We start from the raw sequence: 23314 nt of genomic DNA, 5'->3' as shown, positions 1-23314 counted from the left end.
TCGACCTCAAGGATGCTTACTACCATGTAAAGATGGACAGGGCATCCAGGAGTCACCTACGCTTCCGGCTGGGAGCCAGTCATTTTCAATTTCGAGCACTGCCCTTTGGTCTCACCACAGCCCCCAGGGTGTTCGCCAAGTGTATGGCAGTGGTGACAGCTCACTTGGGATGTCAAGGATTCCAGGTGTTTCCGTATCAGGACGACTGGTTTCTTACCGCCCCCACCAGGCATCAGCTAAACCAAACCAGGGACGCTACCATCACTCTGTCAACAGTTGGGCATAACACTAAATTGGGAAAAATCTGCCTCGTTTCCTTCGCAGCATGTCACCTTTATAGGCACAGAGTTAGACACCATTCAAATGCGAGCATTTTTACTGCAGGAGAGGATCAGAATCTTACAACATCAAATACCCTGATGCCCATGAGGAAAGTAAAGGTGAGATGGGTTCTCCAACTTCTAGGAACCATGGCAGCAACAATCATGTTGGTTCCTCTAGCGAGATTGCACATGAGGCTTCTCCAATGGCTTCTCTTTGTTCAATGGTCTTTCCAAAAATTTCCAGTTTCTCACCCCATTTTACTCACGGACAGATGCAAACAGGACCTCAGTTGGTGGCTTCGCACCAACAATTTTGATGGGGGAAGACCATTTGTCCCACCCATTCCGATGGCCACAGTGACCACGGGCGCCTCCCAGATGGGCTGGGGGGGGGCATTATCTCGGCAGGACAGTCCAAGGCACGTGGCAAGATCACGAGATACATCTGCATATCAGCGTCTCAGAGATGAGAGCGGTACTCCTTGCGTTGCAGGCACTTCAGAGTTTTCTACCTCTAGGGACGATTGCAATGCACTCAGACAACATGTCGGTAGTGTGGTATCTAAACAAGCAAGGGGGAACCAGGTCTTACCCCTTGTGCAGAGAGGCCATGCGAGTGTGGCAGTGGGCAGCAACTTCCCAACGTTTTCTGGTGCTAACGCACATTCCGGAGAAGTCCACCGTGATTGCGGACAGGCTAAGCAGAGCTATTCTGATGCCTTACGAGTGGTCCCTGAATCGTCTAGTTGCAGAACAAATCTTCAGCAAATGGGGTCAACCTTGCTGCGACCTTTTTGCCAGCCCCCTCAATGCCAAATGCAGCAACTACTTCACACGGATCCCCCCACAGGGGGAGTCACCCAGGGGCGCTCTGGTCCACGATTGGCCCTCTGGTCTGATTTATGCTTTCCCTCCGTTTCCCTTGCTGTCAAGGGTAATTCAGAAAGCACAATCCTTGGGAAGCAGAATGATTCTGATTGCTCCACACTGGCCTCAAGTCTGGTTCCCTTTTCTTCAACCATACATTGTGGACACTCCTTGGATTCTGGACCCTCAACCAGATTTACTGACGCATGTCGGGACAGTTCCACCCCTCTCTGATGACCCTCCGGCTGACAGCCTGGCTGCTCCACTTCCATCGTTAGGCTTCATGAATTTTCACCAGAAGAGGTTCACATATCTTCCTCTCAAGCCATCTACTAGGAAAATTTATTCCAGCAAATGGAAGAGGTTTTCTGTTTGGGCGCATACCCAAGGCATTGATCCGTACACAGCTCCAATTGCTTCAGTCCTGGAGTTTTTGTCTATGCTCTTCCATCAGGGTTCCGCATCAGCTACTATCAAAGTTCAGTTGGCTGCGATCTCTAATTTTCATGTGGCTAATGAGCCTAGTCTTATGGCTCATAGACTCGGCAAGGCTTTCCTAAAGGGTACTCTGTTACTCGTCCCCTCGGTCTCCGAACCTATCATGCCCTGGGATATCAATTTTGTCCTACAAGCCCTTACTTCACCACCTTTCGTGCCTGCAGTTACCTGTGAATTGAAGTTCTTGACTTGGAAAACAGCCTTCTTAATAGCAATCACCTCAGCAAGGCGAGTTTCAGAAATTCAAGCCCTCTCTATTAAACCCCCATACTTAATCTTCCATAAGGATACGGTTTCTCTTAGACTGAACCTTCTTTTCTTCCTAAAATGGCTTCCGTGTCTAATCTTAATCAATCCATTGAGTTGCCTGTATTCTTTCCGCAATTTTCAAACAAGGCAGAATTTAAGTTCAAACAGTTACGCTTCTTTCTACACCGAACAAAAGATATCCGGAAGTCAGATCAACTGTTTGACTCCTTTGCGGACAACACAATTGGATCCCCGGTTTCCAAGGTCACCATATCCAGATGGATATCTAATTGCATCTTGCTCGCCTACCAAGGGGGAGGAAAAGATCTGCCATTTCCAATCAAAGCTCACTCTACTCGGGCTATTTCGACATCTACAGCCTATCAGGTCAGGTTGTCAATGGATGATATATGTGCTGCAGCTACTTGGGCTTCTCCTCACACATTTGTTTCATTACAAATTGGACGTGGTTTCTAGGGCAGGTCATCCTTCGGCTCCACAGTACTTAGGAGTATTTTCCAATGAGCCACCCAGGATGTAGGTGCTAGGGCTGCTGTCTCACGGGTAAGAATGTAGGTGAGATAGGACTACATAACATCAGGAAGTTATGTACTCACCGTAACGTTCGATGTATGTAGTCCATCTCGCCTCATATTTTTACTTACCCTCCCGCCTTCCCCCTTCCTGGAGGATCTGGAGGTTAGGGTTTTTCTATATACAGTTCCCTTTACTTCGGCTTATTCTTTTTATCTGGATGTTGTGTATGCATGGGGTATGTATGAGTTTCACAGCAAACTAGATCTGGGGATATGAAGCAGTGCACCATGGGATACCTGCTTAGCCCAGCCGATAGAAGATTTCGAGCTAGAAAAGCCACAGGTAAGAACGTGAGGCGAGATGACTACATACATCGAACATTATGGTGAGCACATAACTTCCTGTTCTTGGCCCATAAATCTACTGCATTCTTGCTAAGCACCGACACACCATCAACATAGAGTTGGAGATGCCACTTTACTGCTGTGTAATTGATCAACACTTTTCTTAAAATGATCCCTTTTAGTAAAAGAATGTGCACCCTTTGATTTACACATTTTTTTTTAAATGATTACATTTGTGGCATTGTTGACCAAAAACTAAGCATTCCTCTCTGTCATGACTGTTACCACAATTGCGACAGTTAGCAATGAAACTAGGCTGGGGCCCATGCTTTGAGTTTGCTAACTCGCACTTGTGCTTCACTGAGACTATGGGAACTCTGGAACTTGCTAGAAAGCTCTGGGGTTACTAATGGATGTGGCAGGGTCTACAGTTGCTGCCATGTGCCTAGGCCTGTTTCTTTTAACCACATGCTGTATGCTATCTATGTAAGCTTTACTCTAGTAACTTCTAAAGCTATTCTCATTTGTAAGCATATTTGTGTGCTTTTTTGTGAGCTCATATATCTGACAAGTCTCAATGGCCTTATACAAAGTTAAATCACTGTGTCAAAGCAAAATCTTTGACAGCATCATCCTTAATACCACACACGTCTGTCCTTTATCAACTCATCTCTTAAAGCACCAAATCTGCACGTTTTTGCTTTGTTTCTCAAATCAATTATATATTCTGCAAAAGTTTCACCAGGCTTTTGATCCCTTCCGTAAAAGTACCTCTCCATTGTAACATTTGGTTGGGGGGGGTTTACACATTTCTCTAAATTTGTTATAAACACTCTGGGTCCTTCCTTGATGTAGCCTGTACAACAATGGCGGTTTCCCCCTCTCCAGCATAGATAGCAGGTGCATACACAAATGAACATTCCCTTTCATTGGCTTCTGACCCAGCTAAATTCAGTAGAATAAATGCCTTTGTATGATTATCTTTATCAGAAAATGCAGCCTCCATGAAAATGTCATACTCTTGCTTCACTCTCCAGCTCTCAGCAATATTATCATCAAACCTAGTGGACCTGGTTTTTGAAAATCTTCGGCCATGCCAACAATGTATGTACAAACACACTGAAAATATCACCCTTGTAATTATGTGCGAACAAGTTGCCTCTCTGTAGCTTGCAGTAGCACACATGCACAATAAACTCTTCAAAGCACTGTACTTTGCAAAAAATAGCTGTATTCTGTGAAATAACTTTACTGTAACACTGCACAAACTTGCAAACACTTCATACACTTCTGATAACTAACAGCCTCAGTTAATACAAAAACGGATTCGCAAAGCACGTTTTGAAAAATGCAGTTGTTTCTCTTTATTTGTTTTATGCAATTCAGACTTATTTCAAACATTTTCTATATTAATTTGAATAATTCTAGCAATATTGGATATTTCAACTTATTTTAATATAATTTAGAGTGGTCTATATGCTTTGTTTCATGCTTTGCGAATAAGAAATAGTTTGAGCAAGTTTTTAACATTATAAATTGGTTTCTGACCTGTTTTGCAAATTATGCATGTAGCAAGGACAGTCAACTACTGTATATAGTTCCATCCATAGCTAGATGCCTCTCAGTCAAAGTAGAGAAACTGGAGTTCTTTCTGGCCATTAGATATGCTGCTTCTGACACCGTCACTCGTCCCCTTGTACATTGAAGATGAAGCAGGTGGGGGTAGTTCATTTAAGATGCTTTATTACATGAAAACACATCCAGATGGATAGCAGCATCAGTAAACATAAACTGATTGACAGAGCTTTCACACATGCATGGCATGCTTATCTTAACCGCTAACTACAAAATGGCAGACTTGACGTGCTCAGTATTTATATACTTGTTCATGCCCACAGGAGGTTTCTTAGAGACATGCACACATTGATCTACACAGTGCAAATGATTTTGATGATCTGATTCTGCAGGGCCTGTGAGGCCTACAACAGTCCTTGAGCTGCAAAACCTGGGAATTCTACTAAATCATGGTTCAAAGTGCCTTGCACAAGCAGTAATGACATCCATCAGTCAGAGGAAGAAGGAAACAATCACTGCCATATTGAAGGCAGACCCATACAGGCCTGCACTTCCAGCCATGCTGCTAGCAAATGGTTGCTCATTAGATAAGCAAATGGACTAAAGACTGGAGCTAACTACTGAAAATAAGGTGAGAGACTGTTGTGTTCTTACTTTCACTGAAACTTGGCTAAATTCTAATATGTGACAATGCAGTATATCTGGAAGGGCTGTCATTCAGAGCAGACAGGATACAGTTTCTCAGTGGGAAATTGTATGGGGGAGGGGTGTGTGTGTAATCACCAAAGCTGTAGATGAGGGTCAGGTGGTTCACACAGCCTATCTAGATCACGCCAAGGTTTTCAACACCATCCCCCACTCTGGAATTATAGATAAACTCACTAAAATAGGTATAAATCCCTATGTCACAAGATGGGTTGCCAACTGGCTCACTGACAGAACCCACACTGAAAGTAGCAGACTCCATATCCTACTTCAGACCAGTGACAAGTGGAGTACCACAGGGTTCAGTCCTGGGTCCCCTCTCCTGTTTGGTATCTACTTCTCAGAAGTACAGGCTAACACAGAAGGTCTTTGACTAACGAAGTTCGCAGATGACTGCAAACTAGGAGCCATAATCGAAACTCCTAACGATGTGGACATCCTACAAAAGGGCCTCACTGAGACCAGATGCCTGGTGTCAAAGCCATGGCCTCAAGCTCAATGCCAAAATGTGTAGTGTCCTCCCTTTTGGTAAAAACTCTGTATCCATGGACTACCACATAGGTGGTAGTCTACTTAACACTGAAAGTGTGATGAGACCTTGGGACACAGGTGGACAGTAGTCTCTCCTTTGATAATCAGATCACCACAGTAGTCAGGAAATCCTGCGTGGCACACCATCACAAATGGTTTCTCATCCTGGAAAAAAGCGGTCATTGTTCCCCTCTACTTGTCACTCATTAGACCCTTTATAGAATACAGCGCCTCTTTTGGTATGTACCTCACAAGACATCTACAACAACTGGAAAGGCCGCAGAAATACCTCACAAAGAGGATTACTGGCGTTTCAAACTCCAGCTTTACTCTGTCGCATATCGCGTACTCAGAGGCGATCTCTGCCTAGCATACAAAGCTATGTCAAACCCAGAGCTGTTGAACATGCTCCACTTAAAGAAATCCCAATCCCTCTGAGCTACACGCTCTAGGGACCCAAATCTTGTCACTGTAATAAACAGAGCATGCTGGAGGGTTAGATTCCTGTCTCAGAGACTTCCCATACTCTGGAACAAACTACCTATCTTATATCAAACAAAGCTCCTCATTAGCACTCGAGAAAAATCTTGATGATTGGATGGGAGATGGGAAATTCACCTCGGGGATCACTTCTGTGGCTCTGCTCGATAGAGGCACAAGAAAATAATTTTCTTGAGTGGCAAAAGCCAGGGTACCTTTTTGGCTAGGCTTATTTAGGCCCTAGGGCCAATAGCCTAGTACCTACCTATGAACAACACATGGTGTACTAACTGCCACATAATCTCCATCCACTGCTCTGAAACCATAGAGTTTGTCACTAAAGTGCAGACCCTTCTACTTGTCAAGGGAATTTAATGGTGTAAGCATTACAGCTGTATACATCCTTCTCAGTGCTAATACAAATGAGGCATTGGCTACCTTATAGAAGGAGCTCGGTGGTTTACAAAGTCAGAATCCAGAAACTGTGCATAATACCAAGAAACTTCAACCAGGCCAAGCTGAGGTCAGACCTTCCTCGCTATTATCAACATGTGGATTTTGCAACCAGGGGTGAGGGCACACTGGATAAAGTCTGCAGTGGTGTTAAACTGGTATTTAAGGCATTGTCTCATCCACACTTGGGCAACTGAGACCATTTCTCCCATCATGTTAGTTCCAGTGTACATACCATTACTAACCAGAGGCAAGCCCTCCAAAAATAAATAAGGGTATGGCCAGAGGGAGCAGTATCAGAACTGCAGGATTGCTTTGAATGCAGAGAATGGAGTATGTTCAGAGAGGCAGCCACTGTAAGTCAGCAAACCAATCTGAAGGAGTACAGAGTCTGTGTTAGGTTACATATCCAAATGTGTAGATGATGTAACAGTAAACAAGTGGATCATCACATGGACCAACCAGAAACCTCAGTTCACAAGTAGAGTATATGAGCTCCTGAAAGTAAAGACTGCTGCCTTCAAAGAGGGAAACAAGGATGAGCTCAGGCATGCCAGGGCAAGCATAAAGAAAGGTGCGAGAGAGGTGAAAAGGGCATATGGTCAGAGACTCCAAAATCACTTCTCTGACTAAAAGGACACGAAGCGACTGTGGTGAAGTATCTAGGCCATAACGGATTACAAGCCCACTTCTCTGTATGAGGACAACACTGAATTCCTAAACGAGCTCAACATATATCAGCAGGTTTAAAGAAGCAAACACCACAAAACCAATGAAAGCTCCAACAAGCCAGATTGAAGAGGTGCTCAACCTAAATGCAACTGATGTCCATAGAACCCTGAGGAGGATAAATCTGCAAAAAGTGGCTGGCCCTGATATCATTCTGAGAAGGGTCCTAAGAGATTGTGTTGGGCAGTTTATAATTGTACTCACAGGCATATTCAGTACCTTGTTTTGTCTGTTAAAGGGACTTCCCATTTTTGTCCCATTGGTTCAAGCAAAGCACCATAATACCCGTGCTTAAGAAGTGTCCTCCAGATGACCTCAACTACTGCCCTGTGGCTCTCACCACCATAATAATGAAGGGCCTAGAAAGACTGAACCACTTAACATCCAGACCTCCGTCGTCCTTGGACCAACTCCAATTTGTGTACAAACCAAATTGCTCTACGATAAATGCTATTTTACTGGCACTTCCATTAGACCAACTGGAAAACCGCAACCGCTATGTGCGCATGTTGTTCATTAATTTCAGTTCGGCATTCAACAGTCATACCTCAGCAATTGATAAAGAAGCTAACTCAGCTAGGTATCAGCATTCCACTTTGCAGTTGAATTCTGGACTTCCTTACTGAAAGGCCACAAACAGTATGTGCAGGAAAGACCATCTCAAATAGTATCACCTTGACCACCGGTGTGCCTCAAAGCTATGTTCTGAGCCCTCTGCTATTCAAACTGCTAATGTACGACTGTACTGCAAAGTACAGCTCTAATCATATAATCAAGTTTGCGATACCACAGTTGTGGGTCTCATCAGCAATGAGGAGGAAACCGCCAGTAGAGAGGAGATGAGAAGTAATAACTTGGTGTGGTAACAGTATGGCACTCGGTGTGAATAAGACCAAGGAGGTAATCGTGGATTTCAAAAGAAGCCATAAGGAACATTCCCCACATAGAATCAATAGGGAAGCAGTGGAGAAGGTAAAAATCACCACGTTTCTTGAGGTACACATGTTGGAAGACTTATCTCGGTCTGTGAATATAAATGCCATTGTCAAGAAATCGCAGCAACGCCCACACTTTCTATAAAGGTTGAGAAGGGCAAATCTACCAACCCTTCTGCGACCTTCTGCAGGAGCACAATTGAGAGCATCCTGACAGTTTTACAGCTTGGAAAAGCAACTGCTCCACCATAGACTGCAAATCCTTCCAAAGAGTCGTGAAAGCAGCAAAAAAGATTACCAGAACCACTCTACCATTTATTCAAGACTTGCACCAGTCTCATTGTCTCAAGAGCTTGGAAAATAATCATGGATTGTACTCGCCCTACATATGGGCTGTTCCTGGACCTATCATCTGGGAGGCGTTATCGTAGCATGCTATTTTGCAAAACAGCCAGATTTAGTAGAAGCTTCTATCCCTAGGCCATTAGGCTACTGACCTCCAATAGCAATTTACAATCCTACTTGACATCAGGGACAGTAGTTAATATGACCAGTGAGAAGCATATTTGCGTGCAGTAACCTTAAAAATCTTAAATATACTGTGCAATTAATCTAAAAAAAAGTATAGTCTTGTTTTTCTGCAGTATCCACTGATGGTACAACAGCATTCTCTGCAATAAGCAGCAACTGTGGAATTCTCTGCACTAAATACCATCTCTCTCTAGCTTAGTAAATGCTTGTTGATATGTAAAACAGTAAATATATAGTAGGAATGTTAAATGTAGTAATGTGAATTGTATGTTAGATGTTTGCGCATAGAGCCTGGAGTAAAGGAATTTTGTTCACTTGCACTTATGGAATCTGAATGACAGTTTACTTTGACTTTGCCATTTCTGTTAAAGGGACTTCCCATTTTTGTCCCATTGTTTTTTTTTCTGTTGAAATTTTTGACACTGGTCACTGTTAACACCTCCATCAAGGCTGAACCTTGGTGATAATAAAAAAAAAAAATAATAACTTTACAGTTGTAGTTATGATGCAAAGACAGTTTCTGGAGTGGCAGAGTTTAATTTGTTACGGGAAATGCAACTGGCTTCTCAACTCAACTGTCAGACTTTAAACTGTCTGGGCAAATTTTAGACTTAACTTCTATGAATATACTACTCTGTATGGATTGAAGTGAGAGGTCTGTTCTACCACACACAAGGTAATACATTCTGTTTTAATGTACTGTTTTTCAGCACCTAGTGCAATCAGTAACCTAGCCTGCATTTGTGAAGCAGTTTATTTTTGTTGACTGGGATAGAACACTGATCACAATGGAGAATTTTTAGGCTCAGACTGGTGATGTCACTGATAAATATGTTTAGGGGGGGGGCTGAAACAAAAGCTAATTTAACTTCGATAACCCAGGCTCCCAATAAATACTAACAAATCTACCTTTTAATTTTTATTAAAAGCTGGTACTCTTAGACTTGTACAGTCACAGGCACGTGTTTTATATAATACGTCCGTATATGTATGTACATTGATATATCACATTATCTGAGTGGGTGATTTTAAAATTCAGCACTGAGTAAAAATGGTATGAAAAGCATTATTAGAGCTTTCTAAAACTAGAACACAATCAGGTGTTTCATTCTAGAGTGATAGTGTTGGTTTAACATAAAACAATGGACTGTCCAGTAACAGCTTACCAATTGCTGTCGTAAAATCCTAAAATCTTGTGCGGCACATCATTTTCTGTAATTTGTTATGGGGAGGAGTTTGGGCAGGAGGGAGTCTGGAAGTTATGGGGAAATGTAGTTGGTAGACGAGACTTGTTTGGGGGCTTCAGGCAAGGGAAAATGTTAATGTATTGGATAATTGTCTCAAGGGTTTTGAGGAGCTTAGGGGATAATTAATGGAAATGTGGGAGAGTAAAAGTACTTTTGAATAATGGACCAAGTCTTATTTGTGTTTACTGTTTTCCCAATACAAGATGAGCCATAAAAGTTGTGATAAGATGCACCTTTGAGGACAAAACAGTTGCACCAATCATGAGAGTTTACTGATGGAGACAAGTTTTTTTTAGTAAGCTTTTGAAGATGTAAGCAAAAGGAGACTGGAATGACCTTCATACTGCTGTTCATTTTGTAAGCTTGTAGGTACAGAAAGGAGATGGTCTTTGAGGTTTGAAAGTGACAGTACATATGCAAAAGCTCGAGTTGTTAAATGTGGAGGTAAATATGCAGATGTTTGTCAACAGTGAGAAAAAGTTCACTGTGGCTTATAGCTTAAAATATAAAGATTGAGATAAGTTGCAACAGCAGTAACTTAGTGCATCATGGTTTGATTTTTGTAGTGGTTGGAGTGAAAAAAAAAACAGAATTGGAGAATGATTATGCAACAAATCTGATTGACCTCTTAAAGTGAAGGGGTTATTTTAAACTAATATTAACCCCTTCTGTTTGGTTTCTTTGTAAATGCTGATGGTTAAATGAATACTAATAATGTATTGGCATAATGAAGCCTCTACACCCTTACATTGGAATCTAAATATTTGCGACGTATGGTTGTTTTGCACTTATGCATTCATCTCTGTGTTTTTGTTTGTTTCAGCTGTTTGATGAAGTTTCTGTTGGAAGTGACTGGTCTGATGTTGAAGACACAAGACCACTAGCAAGATTCTCCCAAGAAGATTCTGTTTCATCTGACAACCCAATCAGTTCAGCAGTGCCTGCATTTTCTTCTGATGTGGTTACTTATCCTCTGCATCTGTACTGCAGTCCATGGCAGGATTATTCTCATGTCTTAAACAATGGTCTCCAAACAGATTCTGTGTGTTCTTCGTGGACCGTTCCTGAGTGCTGTGAAACACGTCTGTATTCTCAGAAAAATCCGGAACCTCACACTTGGAATTCAGATGACTTTAATAATAGCACTTTGATTCAGCCCGACCAAGTTCCTGACAGCAGCACTTTGAATGGCTCAGAAGTGGATACCACAGTTTGTCAGCAAAATTCAAGTTCATTTTCACTAGACTCATCTTGGTGCTGCTATGAAGAGGAAATCAGCAGACGAAATTCTGATGTTGGTCTGTATTCTTACAGTTTGGTTTCCAATAAAGCTGAAAATATTTATGGCACTTACAGTGGAACTTCTGCTAAAAAGGGTGGCCCATTTCCATCAGAGTCCCGTGCGAATGCCAGATACAACTCTTTTTACAGTAACTGTTCAAATTCTTACAATTTTAGCCATGAAGATGATTACAGTGCTTGTACTTGGAATTCTTATAAAACTTCCAGCTCCTTTAATTCTCGTAGTATGTTTGCAATGCATACTTCAAATAATTTCTTTACTGAAACAAGGCAGTGCACTAATTTACCTATTGATCACACTGGATTCATTGATACGCACTGCCATCTGGATATGCTGTATTCAAAACTCTCATACCAGGGTACTTTTTCAAAATTTCGAAGGATTTATGATAGTACCTTTCCAGTAGACTTTCAAGGATGTATTGCTGATTTCTGTGATCCTCGCACATTATTAAGGAATTCACTCTGGGAAGATTTGCTGAAAGAAGACTACGTTTGGGGAGCATTTGGTTGTCACCCACATTTTGCACGCTACTATACACCACTGCAAGAAAGAGCGATTCTTCAAGCCATGAAGCATCCCAAAGCGATTGCTTTTGGGGAAATGGGATTGGACTATTCACATAAATGTTCAACTGTTGTTTCTAAGCAGCAGAAGGTAAACAGATTTGTGTGAGTTTAATACAGCTTTCTAGCTTCTGAAAACATGCTTTAGATTGGTAACAGTAAAATGATTTTTGAAAATAGCATTAATCTAACATCATATACATTGCTCAGTAGGTCTAAAATTGGCTCTGCCCTCTCTGCTCCAGTTTACTATTTTTCCCCAGGAGCTTCCTTGTTCGTCAGGACTCTGTCAGATAACATAATAAAGGAGTACACCTTATCCTCGGCTCTGCCAGTTCTTTTCTGTTGCTCCCACCATATTGAGTCTAGATTCTGAGATTCACAAAAAAAAAAGCTCCTGTTTGTTTCATAAAGCACCAGAGCCCTCAAAGTGATGCTTTTTATCCATTAGTAAGCCAGAACCCACACTAACACACTGCCTATACTGATGGGGAGAGGAGCAAGATGCTGAGTGCTGACACAGATGCCAGTGTGGTTCAGTCCAGCCATAAAGTAGACACAAAAGCTACAGGGATCTGGGGTTGTTACCAAGGGATCTGGGGTTGTTACCACATGCAGCCATTAATGTTTTGCTAGTATGCAGTCAAATGGAGAGGAAAGATGTTGCTTTCCAGGAGGTACGTCCAGTCAGTAAATAGATTCCCAGTTTTTCTTGCATTGTTTCACTCATTGATTAGTTGATTAGTGAAGGATGGAGTCCTAGCCTGTTCTCAACTTTTATGGGGAGTAGGGAGACTGGGAGAGGCACTGGGCTATGGCTTGCACCTTATATTAGGTACATGGTGGGGTGTAGATACCAATGAGACTCCCTCTCTTGTTCAGTGGAGCTTACTAACCCAGACTGAGGAGGGTCTGAAAGTGTTTTCTGCACCATAGTAGTTCATGGCTTCTGCTTTAGAGTGAAATCTAGTAAGCTCTCTCCTTTTGGGTGCTGGAGTGCACCTTGAGGAGCACTGCTAGCAATGGTCCCTGTGCAGGCTTTTTAGACTCTTCCTTCAGCACTGGAACGATTTGTTACCCAACAGCCACTATTTACACAAACGTGCAGTCGCTACTACTGTGTGTAATGATTGCTTCAGGGTCCTCTAACTCCTTATCTTTGAGATAGTAGAAGATGTCTTATTACTCACTCAGCTCCCTACACACACACACACACACACACACACACACACACACACACACACACACACACACACACACACACACACACACACACACACACACACTTCAGAGATGGTCCAAGGCTGGATTTCTTGTTTAGGATCAGAGGTAAACAGCTACTTATATCACTGCTGAACACCGCAACACTTGGGAGACAGTTTATTAAGTTTTCTGGCAAATTTGAGGAAGTATGCAAACTGTAATTAATGACAACGTAGTTATTTTAAAAGTATGTATATTTTGAAAGTATCACAGGGGGTTTTGCCATCCAACCAAAGTTTGTCTGCCTGGCTGTTCTATGTCTTAGAATAGAAGTTCTGATTTTTGTCTCTGTGCTCTGAAAAGGTTGCCCGTTGTGGCTTTGATCATTGTGGTTTGCTTTTTTCAATATATAGAAGCTGAAATTTCATCTTGGAATGCAATTGATTTGGTTTAAGTTTTTGCACTTCTGTGCCGTCTGTGGTAAGCCGCTAGCAGTTACAGCTTTAGGCTGCATACTCTTCAGAGTATTTACTGAAGTACTCTGGTATAATTTCTTGTCGGCTGTGTTGTCATTGAGGACTAAAGCACTAAATGTGTGACCTGGGTTTGATTGGTATCCTACGCACTGAAGGAGCTGGCATGTGGTAAAGAGGAATGATGCTATGCCTGCTTGCCTCTGTTGGAGGATCCACAGTCTGGGCATGTTTCATGCTGAAGTCACCAGTGGGAGACCAAGGTTTGCAGGAAGCGTCTTAAAGGGGCTGGAAATGATGGGTGTATTAAATATGAAGGTGTGGTCATACTTTGCAAAGTCCATTGTACATCTGCTGCTTTAAACAGAGCATACACAGAGGGGCAAGGACTGTTGTAGTGCGAATGAACCCCCAACATCCTTGTACAAATTACATTCCACTCCATGGGCGGATTTATGCCTTAACCCCCACAGTGGTGGCATTGGAAACAAATGAATGGGTCATTTGGGTGGCTGCTTAACCCACATCCCCCAGCACCATGGAAATGTCCATTTGTGGGGCAGAGCAAACAGATAAGCTGAAAAGCAATGGGAAGAGTGGCGTGGAGATTAACGCAGGTATGTTGGAGCAAGCAACTCAACCAGTGTGACCAAGTTTGTACAAAAGATATATATGTTTGCTTCTTAAAAGTTAATTTCATATCTGTAATCAATCTATGAATTATCCAGGAGAGTTTTTTTTTTTGCTGCTTTGAAGTTGAGGCACTTAAGGATTTCAGCCTTGCTGTTATGTATGTTTTGATTTTAGGTGCTTGAAACACAGCTGCAGCTAGCAGTGTCACTGAATAAACCTCTAGTTATCCATTGCAGAGATGCAGACAAGGACCTGTTGGAAATCATGAAAAAGTATGTGCCAAGGGACTATAAAATACACAGGTAATTTGAACTTAATTGTTGCATGAGGGTCTGTATGTGAAAATCTGTCATTTGTAAGGGGGTGTGGTAATATGAACTCTGTCTCAATTGTAGGATACAGTGGTTGTGCTTAAAGAGCTCTGCTACCAGAGCAATTAAAAACTTGAAATTTCATGAAATCTTTATTTTTCGTGATGTACTGTCTGGAAACACTCAGATATGGATCGAAATGTTAAGTTATGTAAATGATGATACATTAAAGTGCCAAGTGATTGCTGAATACAAGCGTGTTTTCGTAGAAACCTGGGCTTTTACTTTGAAATCCTCTAAGTGATGACAGAACTGTTGCTACTTACTGATGCTACCTCAGGTTTATAGTTTGATAGAAAACTGATGCCCGGTTATGGCTCATCAGTCTAAATGAGCAAGCCGTGAAATATCCCAGATGTTCATAGTGTTTCACTGTTGCAGTCATGACTGTAGGGTTCTCCCCTGCCGGCAGGCAGTCCTCGGTTGGCCAGAATCCCAAAGTCTGGGTCAGGCGTCGGCTGTTCAGCCCTGCTCCCTGACGTCAGAGCACCAGGAGTACAAAGCTGACAGCCGATGCCATGTCCTCCAGTCTTTCTTGCCATGCGGCGATAGCAGTTCGCATTTGCCGGTCGGCTGGCTCCTGACAATTTTTGCTAAACGTACTTCAGTCCAAAGACTTTCTTCTCCTACTCAAAGCTAAGTACCCCGTTGGGGAAACTTCTTTTTCTTGCTCCAGTCCGATGTCAGAAAAAGTTAATAATTGTATTTCATGTGGGAAGCAAATACCTCATAAGGATTTTCATTCTTACCATATTCCTTGCTTAGGCCCTGACCACAACGTAGCTAGTTGTCGGTTTTGTGCTAGATTTAATCAACGTACGATTAAACGAAGGTACGATTTTGCATTTCATTACTTCGATAGGCGCTTTAATTACAAAATATCTGATTCGGTTCTGGCTACCGGAGTTCACAAACGACGCAAGGATAAAGACAGGCCTCCGAGGTCCAAATCTGACTATATTGTACAAGCAGAGCCAGCTTCAGGTTCGGCTGTCGTCAGTGAGGCGCTTTTGCAGCCCCTGTCGTCGGCCATTTCTGAACCGATGGCCGAAACGGACTCCCACGAGGAGCCAACTAGGCCTTTGAATATTTCTGTTGCAGGACCTTCGGACAATGCTCCTTCGGATGGGTCCGGAGCCGCTGTGCAGGTACCGGCTTCCGAAGGGGTTTTCAGGCCTACTCAGCTTTTAATAAAGGCAAAGACTCCTTCCAAATCAAAGACTATAGCTCAGGCCTCTTCTGATCCGGCACTCAAGTCTCAGAAACAGTTACTTAAGATGGCGGAGGACTTGCTTACTATGATTAGGGGTTCACATCCCCCTTCAGATAAAAGGCCAAGGCAGGAAGTGTATTATGACTCCTCTGATCAGGCTTCTGTTTCTTCAGTTTCTTTTTCTGACCAGGAATATTCTTTCCCTCCTTATGAGGATTCTGATGCTGAGGAATCCATTCCTTCAGCTTCTCCCCCTGAGGATTTCTCTTTTGGGGAAACTTTACATGAAATGAGGGAACATTTTCACTGGGAAGGACAGGGGTACTCTGAATCTAAGAAAAGACTTAGGGATTTTCTTCTTCTTCCCCAACATAGACCCCTGGCTGTCCCTCCTATTTTGGATATTGTGGATGATGCTTTTTCGGAGGCTAACTTAACTCCGGACTTTCTTCCTCCAGCTCCTGTTAAGCCAGACAGATATTATAGGGTTCCTGATTCCCACCAGTTTTTATACAAGAATCCTGCTGCTGATCCTGAAACCATTTCTTAGGGTCCTAATGGGGTTAAGGCCGCTACTGCCAAAAACCCCATTCCCACTGAGAAGGATTCCGGATCTTTAGAAAGATGGGGCAAAAAAGTGTACACGTCTGCTACTTTATCTATTAGGGCTTTATACTGTCAATTTTATATGCTGAAATACCAGCAATTTCTTCTGTCTGTTTTGAAACAAAAGCTAACTTCCATTTCTGCCTGTGCAGATAAGGAATTACATGATTTAATGCATGCCACTGAACAAGTTGGGAAGCATGGTTTACACTGTGGATTTGATGCCTTGGAGGCTTCTTGTAGGGCTGCTGCCTCTGGTACAGTCATTAGAAGGCATGCTTGGTTAAAGGAACAAAACTTGCCAGATCAAGTAAAAGCTAAGTTATTGGATGCTCCTGTTGAGCATAATGTTTTGTTTGGACCTAAGGCTGAAGAGGTGATAAAGAAGATGGAGGACAAGGCAAAATCCATACAAACGGTTAAAGATTTCTTACAAGTACAGCCACCCAGATTTAGTAGGAATTGGCCTACAAAAAATTGGTCCTTTCCCAATTCAGACAGGCCTCAGAGGGGTAGATACAGACGCTCCCGAGGAAGGCTTCAAATGCAAGCCTCTTATAGACCAAGACAGTGGACTGCTTCCACCCCTAGGGGAGGGAGAGGACAGGTCGCAAGCTCATAGAAAACAGGCTCAATGACTCCCTCTGTTGGGCTGCATGAACTTCTTGCCTGGAAGCCCCACTCGGAGGAAAACTTTCTTTTTCACCTAAATTGGACTCGTATAGCCAGAGACAAGTGGGTTCTGGATGTGGTTTCAAGAGGTTACAAATTCCATTTTCATACCCTATCAAGACCAAGCGGATGGCCGGATCTTCCAAAACATCAATGGTTAGAGGCCTTAAACCAGGTGGAGGCTCTCTTGGCTATGAAAGCCATAGAACTGGTTCCACTTTCAGAGATGGGACAAGGTTTTTACTCGAGGCTCTTTCTAGTCCCCAGAAAGCAAAATTCATGGAGACCCATTCTGGATCGGTCAGTCTTGAACTCTTTTCTCGAGATACCAAAATTCAAGATGCTTACTCTATATCAGCTACTTCCAATGCTGACCAAAAATGCATGGGTGGTAACTTTGGACTTAAAGGAGGCATATTTACACATTCCCATCAGGCAAGAATGCAGAAAATACCTCCGGTTCAGGGCCGGATCGAGGCACCATCAATTCTCTGCGCTGCCCTTTGGATTGTCTACTGCGCCCAGGGTCTTCACCAAATGCCTGACTCCAGTAGTAGCTTATTGCAGACTCAAGGGAATTCAAATTTACCCTTATCTGGACGATTGTCTAATTCAGGCAGACAGCAAGGATGTCTTACTCCAGCATCTAGAATTTGTTCAGAACCTTCTCAAGTTCCTGGGATTCTCTGTAAACATAGTCAAATTTGACACCCTCACAACAGATAACTTTTCTGGGTGCTCTTCTAAACACCACAACCCAGATGGCATTTCTGACATCCGAAAAATAATTACAGCTGGCTTCAACTTTCAAAACCTTGGCAACTTTAACTCCGCTTTCTGCAAGGAAATTCCTGCAGGCTTTGGGTTACATGGCCTCCTGCATCCTTCTCGTACCATATGCAAGACTACATATGAGGAAAATTCAGTGGTACCTAAAAAGTGTATGGTCTCAGCATTGCCACAGTTTAGACATACAGATCACCGTCCTGCCTAGTCTCCAAAAGGAATTCCTTTGGTGGTCCAAGGCATGTACTCTAAACATAGGAAAACCCTTCAGTCTGCCTCTAGCCACTCGGATACTAACCACGGACGCTTCATATTATGCATGAGGAGCCCATTGTCAGGGCAACTGTCTGCAGGGCCTTTGGACAAAGGATCAGAAGCTCCTGCATATCAATTTAAAGGAAATGTTAGCCATACAGAACGCTCTATTGGCTTTCAGGAATCTTCTACAACCAGGACAGCTACTGATACGGACAGACAACACCACAGTTATGTGGTACATAAACAAGCAAGGGGGATCTCATTCCTATCCCCTTTGCAGACTAGCTGTGAATCTATGGAACACAGCTCTAGCTTGCAAACTGGACCTTCAAGCTCAGTTTCTACCAGGGAAGCAAAACTTCCTGGCAGACGGTCTGAGCAGAAACCTGTCGAATCCACACGAATGGATGCTGGACACCGAAATATTCAGGATGATTACAGCAGTCTGGGGATGTCCTCACATAGACCTCTTTGCATCCCACCTCAATCAACTACAGATTTTTTGCACCAGGACTTTCCAGGAACTAGCTTGGAAAGTGGATGCACTATCATTCAGTTGGAGAAACCTCTCTGGGTATGCCTTCCCGCCTCTACCTCTTCTTCCACGGGTGTTATTAAAGATCAAACAGGACAAGCCCAAGATGATTTTGCTGGCCCCAAATTGGCCTCGACAATTTTGGTACCCAACTCTGAAAAACCTTTGCCTGGAGCCCCTTGGGTATTACCACAGACTCCGAACCTTCTGTCCCAGCACCAGGGTCAGATTCTGCACTCCCATGTCAAGACTCTCAGCCTGGCGGCCTGGTTAATCCAGGGTCTTTGATTCATTCTCTCCTACCCAAGCAGGTTATGGATGTCATTTTAGAAGCCAGACGTCCTCGCACTAGAAAATCTTATGCAGGAAAATGGAAAAGATTTTGCTCCTGGATGCAGGCCTAGGACTCCGATCCTCTTATTCCTAACATTCCTCTGATTTTACTTTACCTGACCTCTTACATAAGGGTCTCTCTTTCTCTTCCGTAAAGATCCGTTTCTGCTCATTATAATACAGACCCTCCTATCTTTTCCTATCAGCTCATGAGACAGTTTCTCAGAGGAGCTAAGAACTTAAGGCCCCCTAGATCTCCTCCCATTCCTGCTTGGGATCTCAACTATGTTTTGGAAAAACTCACCTTACCTCCTTTTGAGCCTGCTGCCACTTCTGACATCAAGTTTTTATTTTGGAAGACAGCCATTCTGTTAGCTCTGACCTCTGCCAGGAGAGTTTCGGAGTTGCAAGCTCTCATGGCTGTGGAACCTTATATTATTTTTCATCAAGACAGGGTGTCTTTAAGGACTAATCCTACTTTCATGCCTAAGGTGGTTTCCAAAGTGGCTTTAAATCAAACTATTCACTTGCCAACTTTTTTCCCCATTCCTCAAAATAAAGGGGAAAGGATCTTACATTCCTTGGATATACACAGACCACTACGTTTTTACCTGTACAGAACCAAGGACATCAGGAAATCAGAGCAATTGTTTGTTTCTTATGCTTCAAGTTCCCAAGGTAAAGCCATGTCAAAACAGACCATTTCTAAATGGATTGCTCATGGAATCAGATTTTGTTATTCACACCATGGAAAGCAAATCCCAGGGAGTATAAGGACTCACTCTACTAGAGCTGCTGCCACTTCAGCTGCCTTCCTCAGGGGAGTTCCTACCAAAGACATTTTGGAAGCTGCAACTTTGAGTTCAGTGCATACTTTTTCCAAGCACTACAATCTATCTCTCTACTCTAAGTCTAGGGCAGGCTTTGCTTCTGCTGTTCTGCAGGGCCTTTTAGCCACCCCCTCTTCTTTATGACCACCTCCCTTTTATTCTGCTTTGGGATTCAACCCTACAGTCATGACTGCAACAGTGAAACCCGATGAACATAGTACAGTTGTGTACACTTACCATAAATGTAGCTGTTCGAGTGTCTTCTGTTGCAGTCTGGGTTTCCCTCCCTCCTGTCCCCTCTTTTTTCTTTTGTGTGGTTCCCTTCACCCTTCTTTTGATGTGTATTTGCAAAGGGTATGGGATCTTACTCATTTTGGAGCACCTGACATCTGGGGCAAGAAAAACCTGGAGAACATGGCGTCTGCTGTCAGCTTTGTACTCCTGGCGCTCTGACGTCAGGGAGCAGGGCTGAACAGCCGACGCCGGACCCAGCCTTTGGGATTCTGGCTGACCGAGGACTGCCTGACGGCAGGGGAGAACCCTACAGTCATGACTGCAACAGTGAAGACACTCTAACATCTACATTTATGGTAAGTGTACACAACTGTACTTTCTTTCTTACATATGGCTGGATCAGACTCATTTTGACACGTCTGCATTTACAGCAATTTTATCTGAGAGTTTAAAGCCATTTTAGACATTTGTGTGCGTACCCATGGAGCATATCCACAAAGTCAAAGTGTAGTGAATGAAATCTGGCTGATGACTTCTGTTAGGCCATATTTGGTTTGGCCATCAGTCAACCCTGTCTGGTTGGTTGATCTTCAGGTCTCGAGGAAGTGGAAGAGGAGGAAGCCATGCATTTGAAAATCACATTATCAAGTTAATTTAAAGAGTCTCCTAAAGATTCAGGTGTAGGATTCTCACTAAGAAAAAGCCTAAGTATGATGAGAAAGAAAAATACAAAAGTAGTTTGTAGGAGTGGACATCACAGCAAATTATGATTATAGTTCTATGTATTTTCAGTTTCATTTCTAAAATCATACACTGTAAAACAGAGCACATTTACAAGTGCATTACAACAGTAACAAGATGCATCATTATTTGTACTAGTAACTGTTTTTCTCAAGTATTGAGTAAGTTAATGCAAATAACCATATTTTAATCCAGTGTTATGTTGGTTCAGCTGTTTGAATGTAAAGATGTGTTGAAGTGGTAGAGTAAGAAAAACAGAATTGGCTTGAGTTGTAGATGTAATCAAAACAAGAGTGATGTGTAGAGGAATAGAAATCAAGGCAAGAGACAAGAATAGAATACAGATTAAAAATCAGATTTATGTTCAGCCGTGCACTCCTGGTACTTTTTGTGAGCTTTAATAGTCCCCTCCTTGGGGGAAAAAATTAGGACTTTTTTGGGGGGTGTCTGTAGTGTTTATTAATAACTATGTTGGTGTTTTAGTACTTGTATATGCTTTTCTCCTTCCACAATTTGCATTTGTCTTCTGAGGATTATTCCAGCATTTCAAATGCTCCATCCCAACTTTGTAATTGAATTCCATAACCTTTAACGTTGCTGACTTTAGACTAAACATTGCTTCCAGTATGTCACCCCTGGTAAAGACTTCCATGGGAAACCCAATATTCCTGTGGTCTTTCTGACATGTATGGATGGAGTGTAGAGAGCCTTATATTTGGATCAGTATTTTCCCCCTCCTGCAACTCACCGTCAGCTACCAATAGCTCCTCTTCTCATTCATTGGGTCTACCACACTCAACCTGACTAAGGCTAGCGAGAAGATCAAGGAACACTGGTCCAACATTATATTGCTGGCAGGGAGTGTGCCCTAAACCTTTCCTAGCTCACTGCAGCTTTGATGTCTGCAGTCACTACCTGTGAAAAGTGCATGCACACTTCTGCACATATGCAGCCTCCTGACCAAACAGTATACCACTTGCAGTGTGGAACTCAACACACCCTAAATGCTTTTATTTATGTGAGCATAGGTAGCCTCCTTCCCTCAGGATAGGTGAGGCAGCATCAGTTGCTCATTCACATCTTCCCTCTGTCTGGTCCGTTCAGCATCCATGATGATGATGCTAGTTGAACAGATTCTTCTGGAATGCAATAAGGTTTTTATCCCTCTGCACCATGGGCTGGACTGGTTCACAGATTTCTTCATTGCCTTCCATACAGTTGGCTGCCTGACACTAGTGTTATTGAAATTTATTTACATTTGATGTTAAGTTGTCAATCTCGCCTTCATTCTTGCTTGATGGGTTCGGAGCCGATCCTCAGCTCCGACTCGGCACTTGCTAAGCTCGAGAGTCACTTTTACCAGCTCGAGGCAGTCCCATATCCCATGATGCAAGGCGGTAAATACCCAGATCTCGTTTGCCGCTTCGCTGATGAGGTCCTCCTTTTACCAGCTCTTGGTAAGTAATTTTTTATTCAGAATTTAGTTGCCCCATTCCATATATTTCTCACAGATTATAGTATATTTGTCACTTAGTCTCTAACTCCTAGTGTACTGTTTCCCTAGTTGTTTTACTTAGTCGGGCCATTAATCCTCTCCCATCCCTTCCTGTCAGGGTGTGTGTTGTTTTCTCCCTTTTTAAGTTAAATTTCTGAGTCTGGGACTGTGAGTGTTTGTGTACTTCTCACCATGTCCAAAGAACCGAGGGTCTCAGGCTTCAAGAAGTGTGACTCGTGCTGTCAGAAAATGTCTCTGACAGACGGTCACACTTGTATTTATTGCCTGGGATCTCTCCACCTGCAGGACTCCTGTGCTATTTGTCACTCCTTCAACCAGAGAGTCCTGCAGGAAAGGAGAAATAAACTAATCTTAAGGGGCTTACTTAAACCAGAGGGCTCCCCGGCCAAGTCTGCTTCGGGTCAGCCCTCTAAGACCTCCCAGGCTTCTGCTACTAAGCCTTTGGCCCTGGCTCCGACTCCTTTGGAGTCGAGATCGGCTCCGGCTGGAGCCGATCTTATTTTGGCTAAATCTTTGGCACCGATGGCTATCGGTGCCAATACTTTAACTGCCACATTGGTGTCTGCTCCTACCGGCTCCGACCACCATGTGTCTAAGGCTTCGGTATCGGCGCCAGCCGGCTCCGATACCATTATTTCCTTGCCTGTGTCGGCTCCGGCTGGAACCGACACATCTTTGACCAGGCTTGGAGCAGATAAGTTGTCGGCTCCATCTGGAACCGAGGGTTGTTCGGCTCCGATGGCTTCGTCGAGGAAGCTGTCCAGGTCTTCCTCTTTGGAGCCTATACTTTCGGCTCCGACCTCTCCTCTTCTTTCTGAGCGGAGCCATCGGAGCCGATCTAAGTCTTCCAGGCTCTCAGACCATGATTTGGAGAGAGTGGTAAGCAGATTGTTAAAATCACAGGCACTAGCCCAAATGCTTCATAGTCCGTCTCAACAGACGACTACTAGCCTACATCCTCCTCTTCAAGTTCCTCCTTCGACTCTCCTCCAGAGCTCGGAGCCGGAGTCTTTTGGAATAGTCACTGCTACGGCTGC

The 23314-nt window shown here is 43.2% G+C and overlaps 1 protein-coding gene across 1 annotated transcript in view; it reads left to right on the top strand.

Moving 5' to 3' along the window:
- TATDN2 (TatD DNase domain containing 2) overlaps nt 1–14797 on the top strand; it is a 146801-nt gene extending 132004 nt beyond the window's left edge. Inside the window, exons 3-5 of the mRNA XM_044060436.1 lie at nt 10828–11964; nt 14357–14484; nt 14578–14797. Of these exons, the coding sequence (XP_043916371.1) occupies nt 10828–11964; nt 14357–14484; nt 14578–14797 (1485 nt within the window). The remainder of the gene's footprint in view (nt 1–10827; nt 11965–14356; nt 14485–14577) is intronic.
- The last annotated feature ends 8517 nt before the right edge of the window (nt 14798–23314 follow it).

The sequence above is a fragment of the Protopterus annectens genome, chromosome 2.part0, assembly GCF_019279795.1.
Source record: "Protopterus annectens isolate FY-2018-M chromosome 2.part0, PAN1.0, whole genome shotgun sequence".
Classification (NCBI taxonomy): domain Eukaryota; kingdom Metazoa; phylum Chordata; order Ceratodontiformes; family Protopteridae; genus Protopterus; species Protopterus annectens.
The sequence above is the reverse complement of the archived record's forward strand: the minus strand, read 5'-3'. Positions and strand labels throughout refer to the sequence as shown.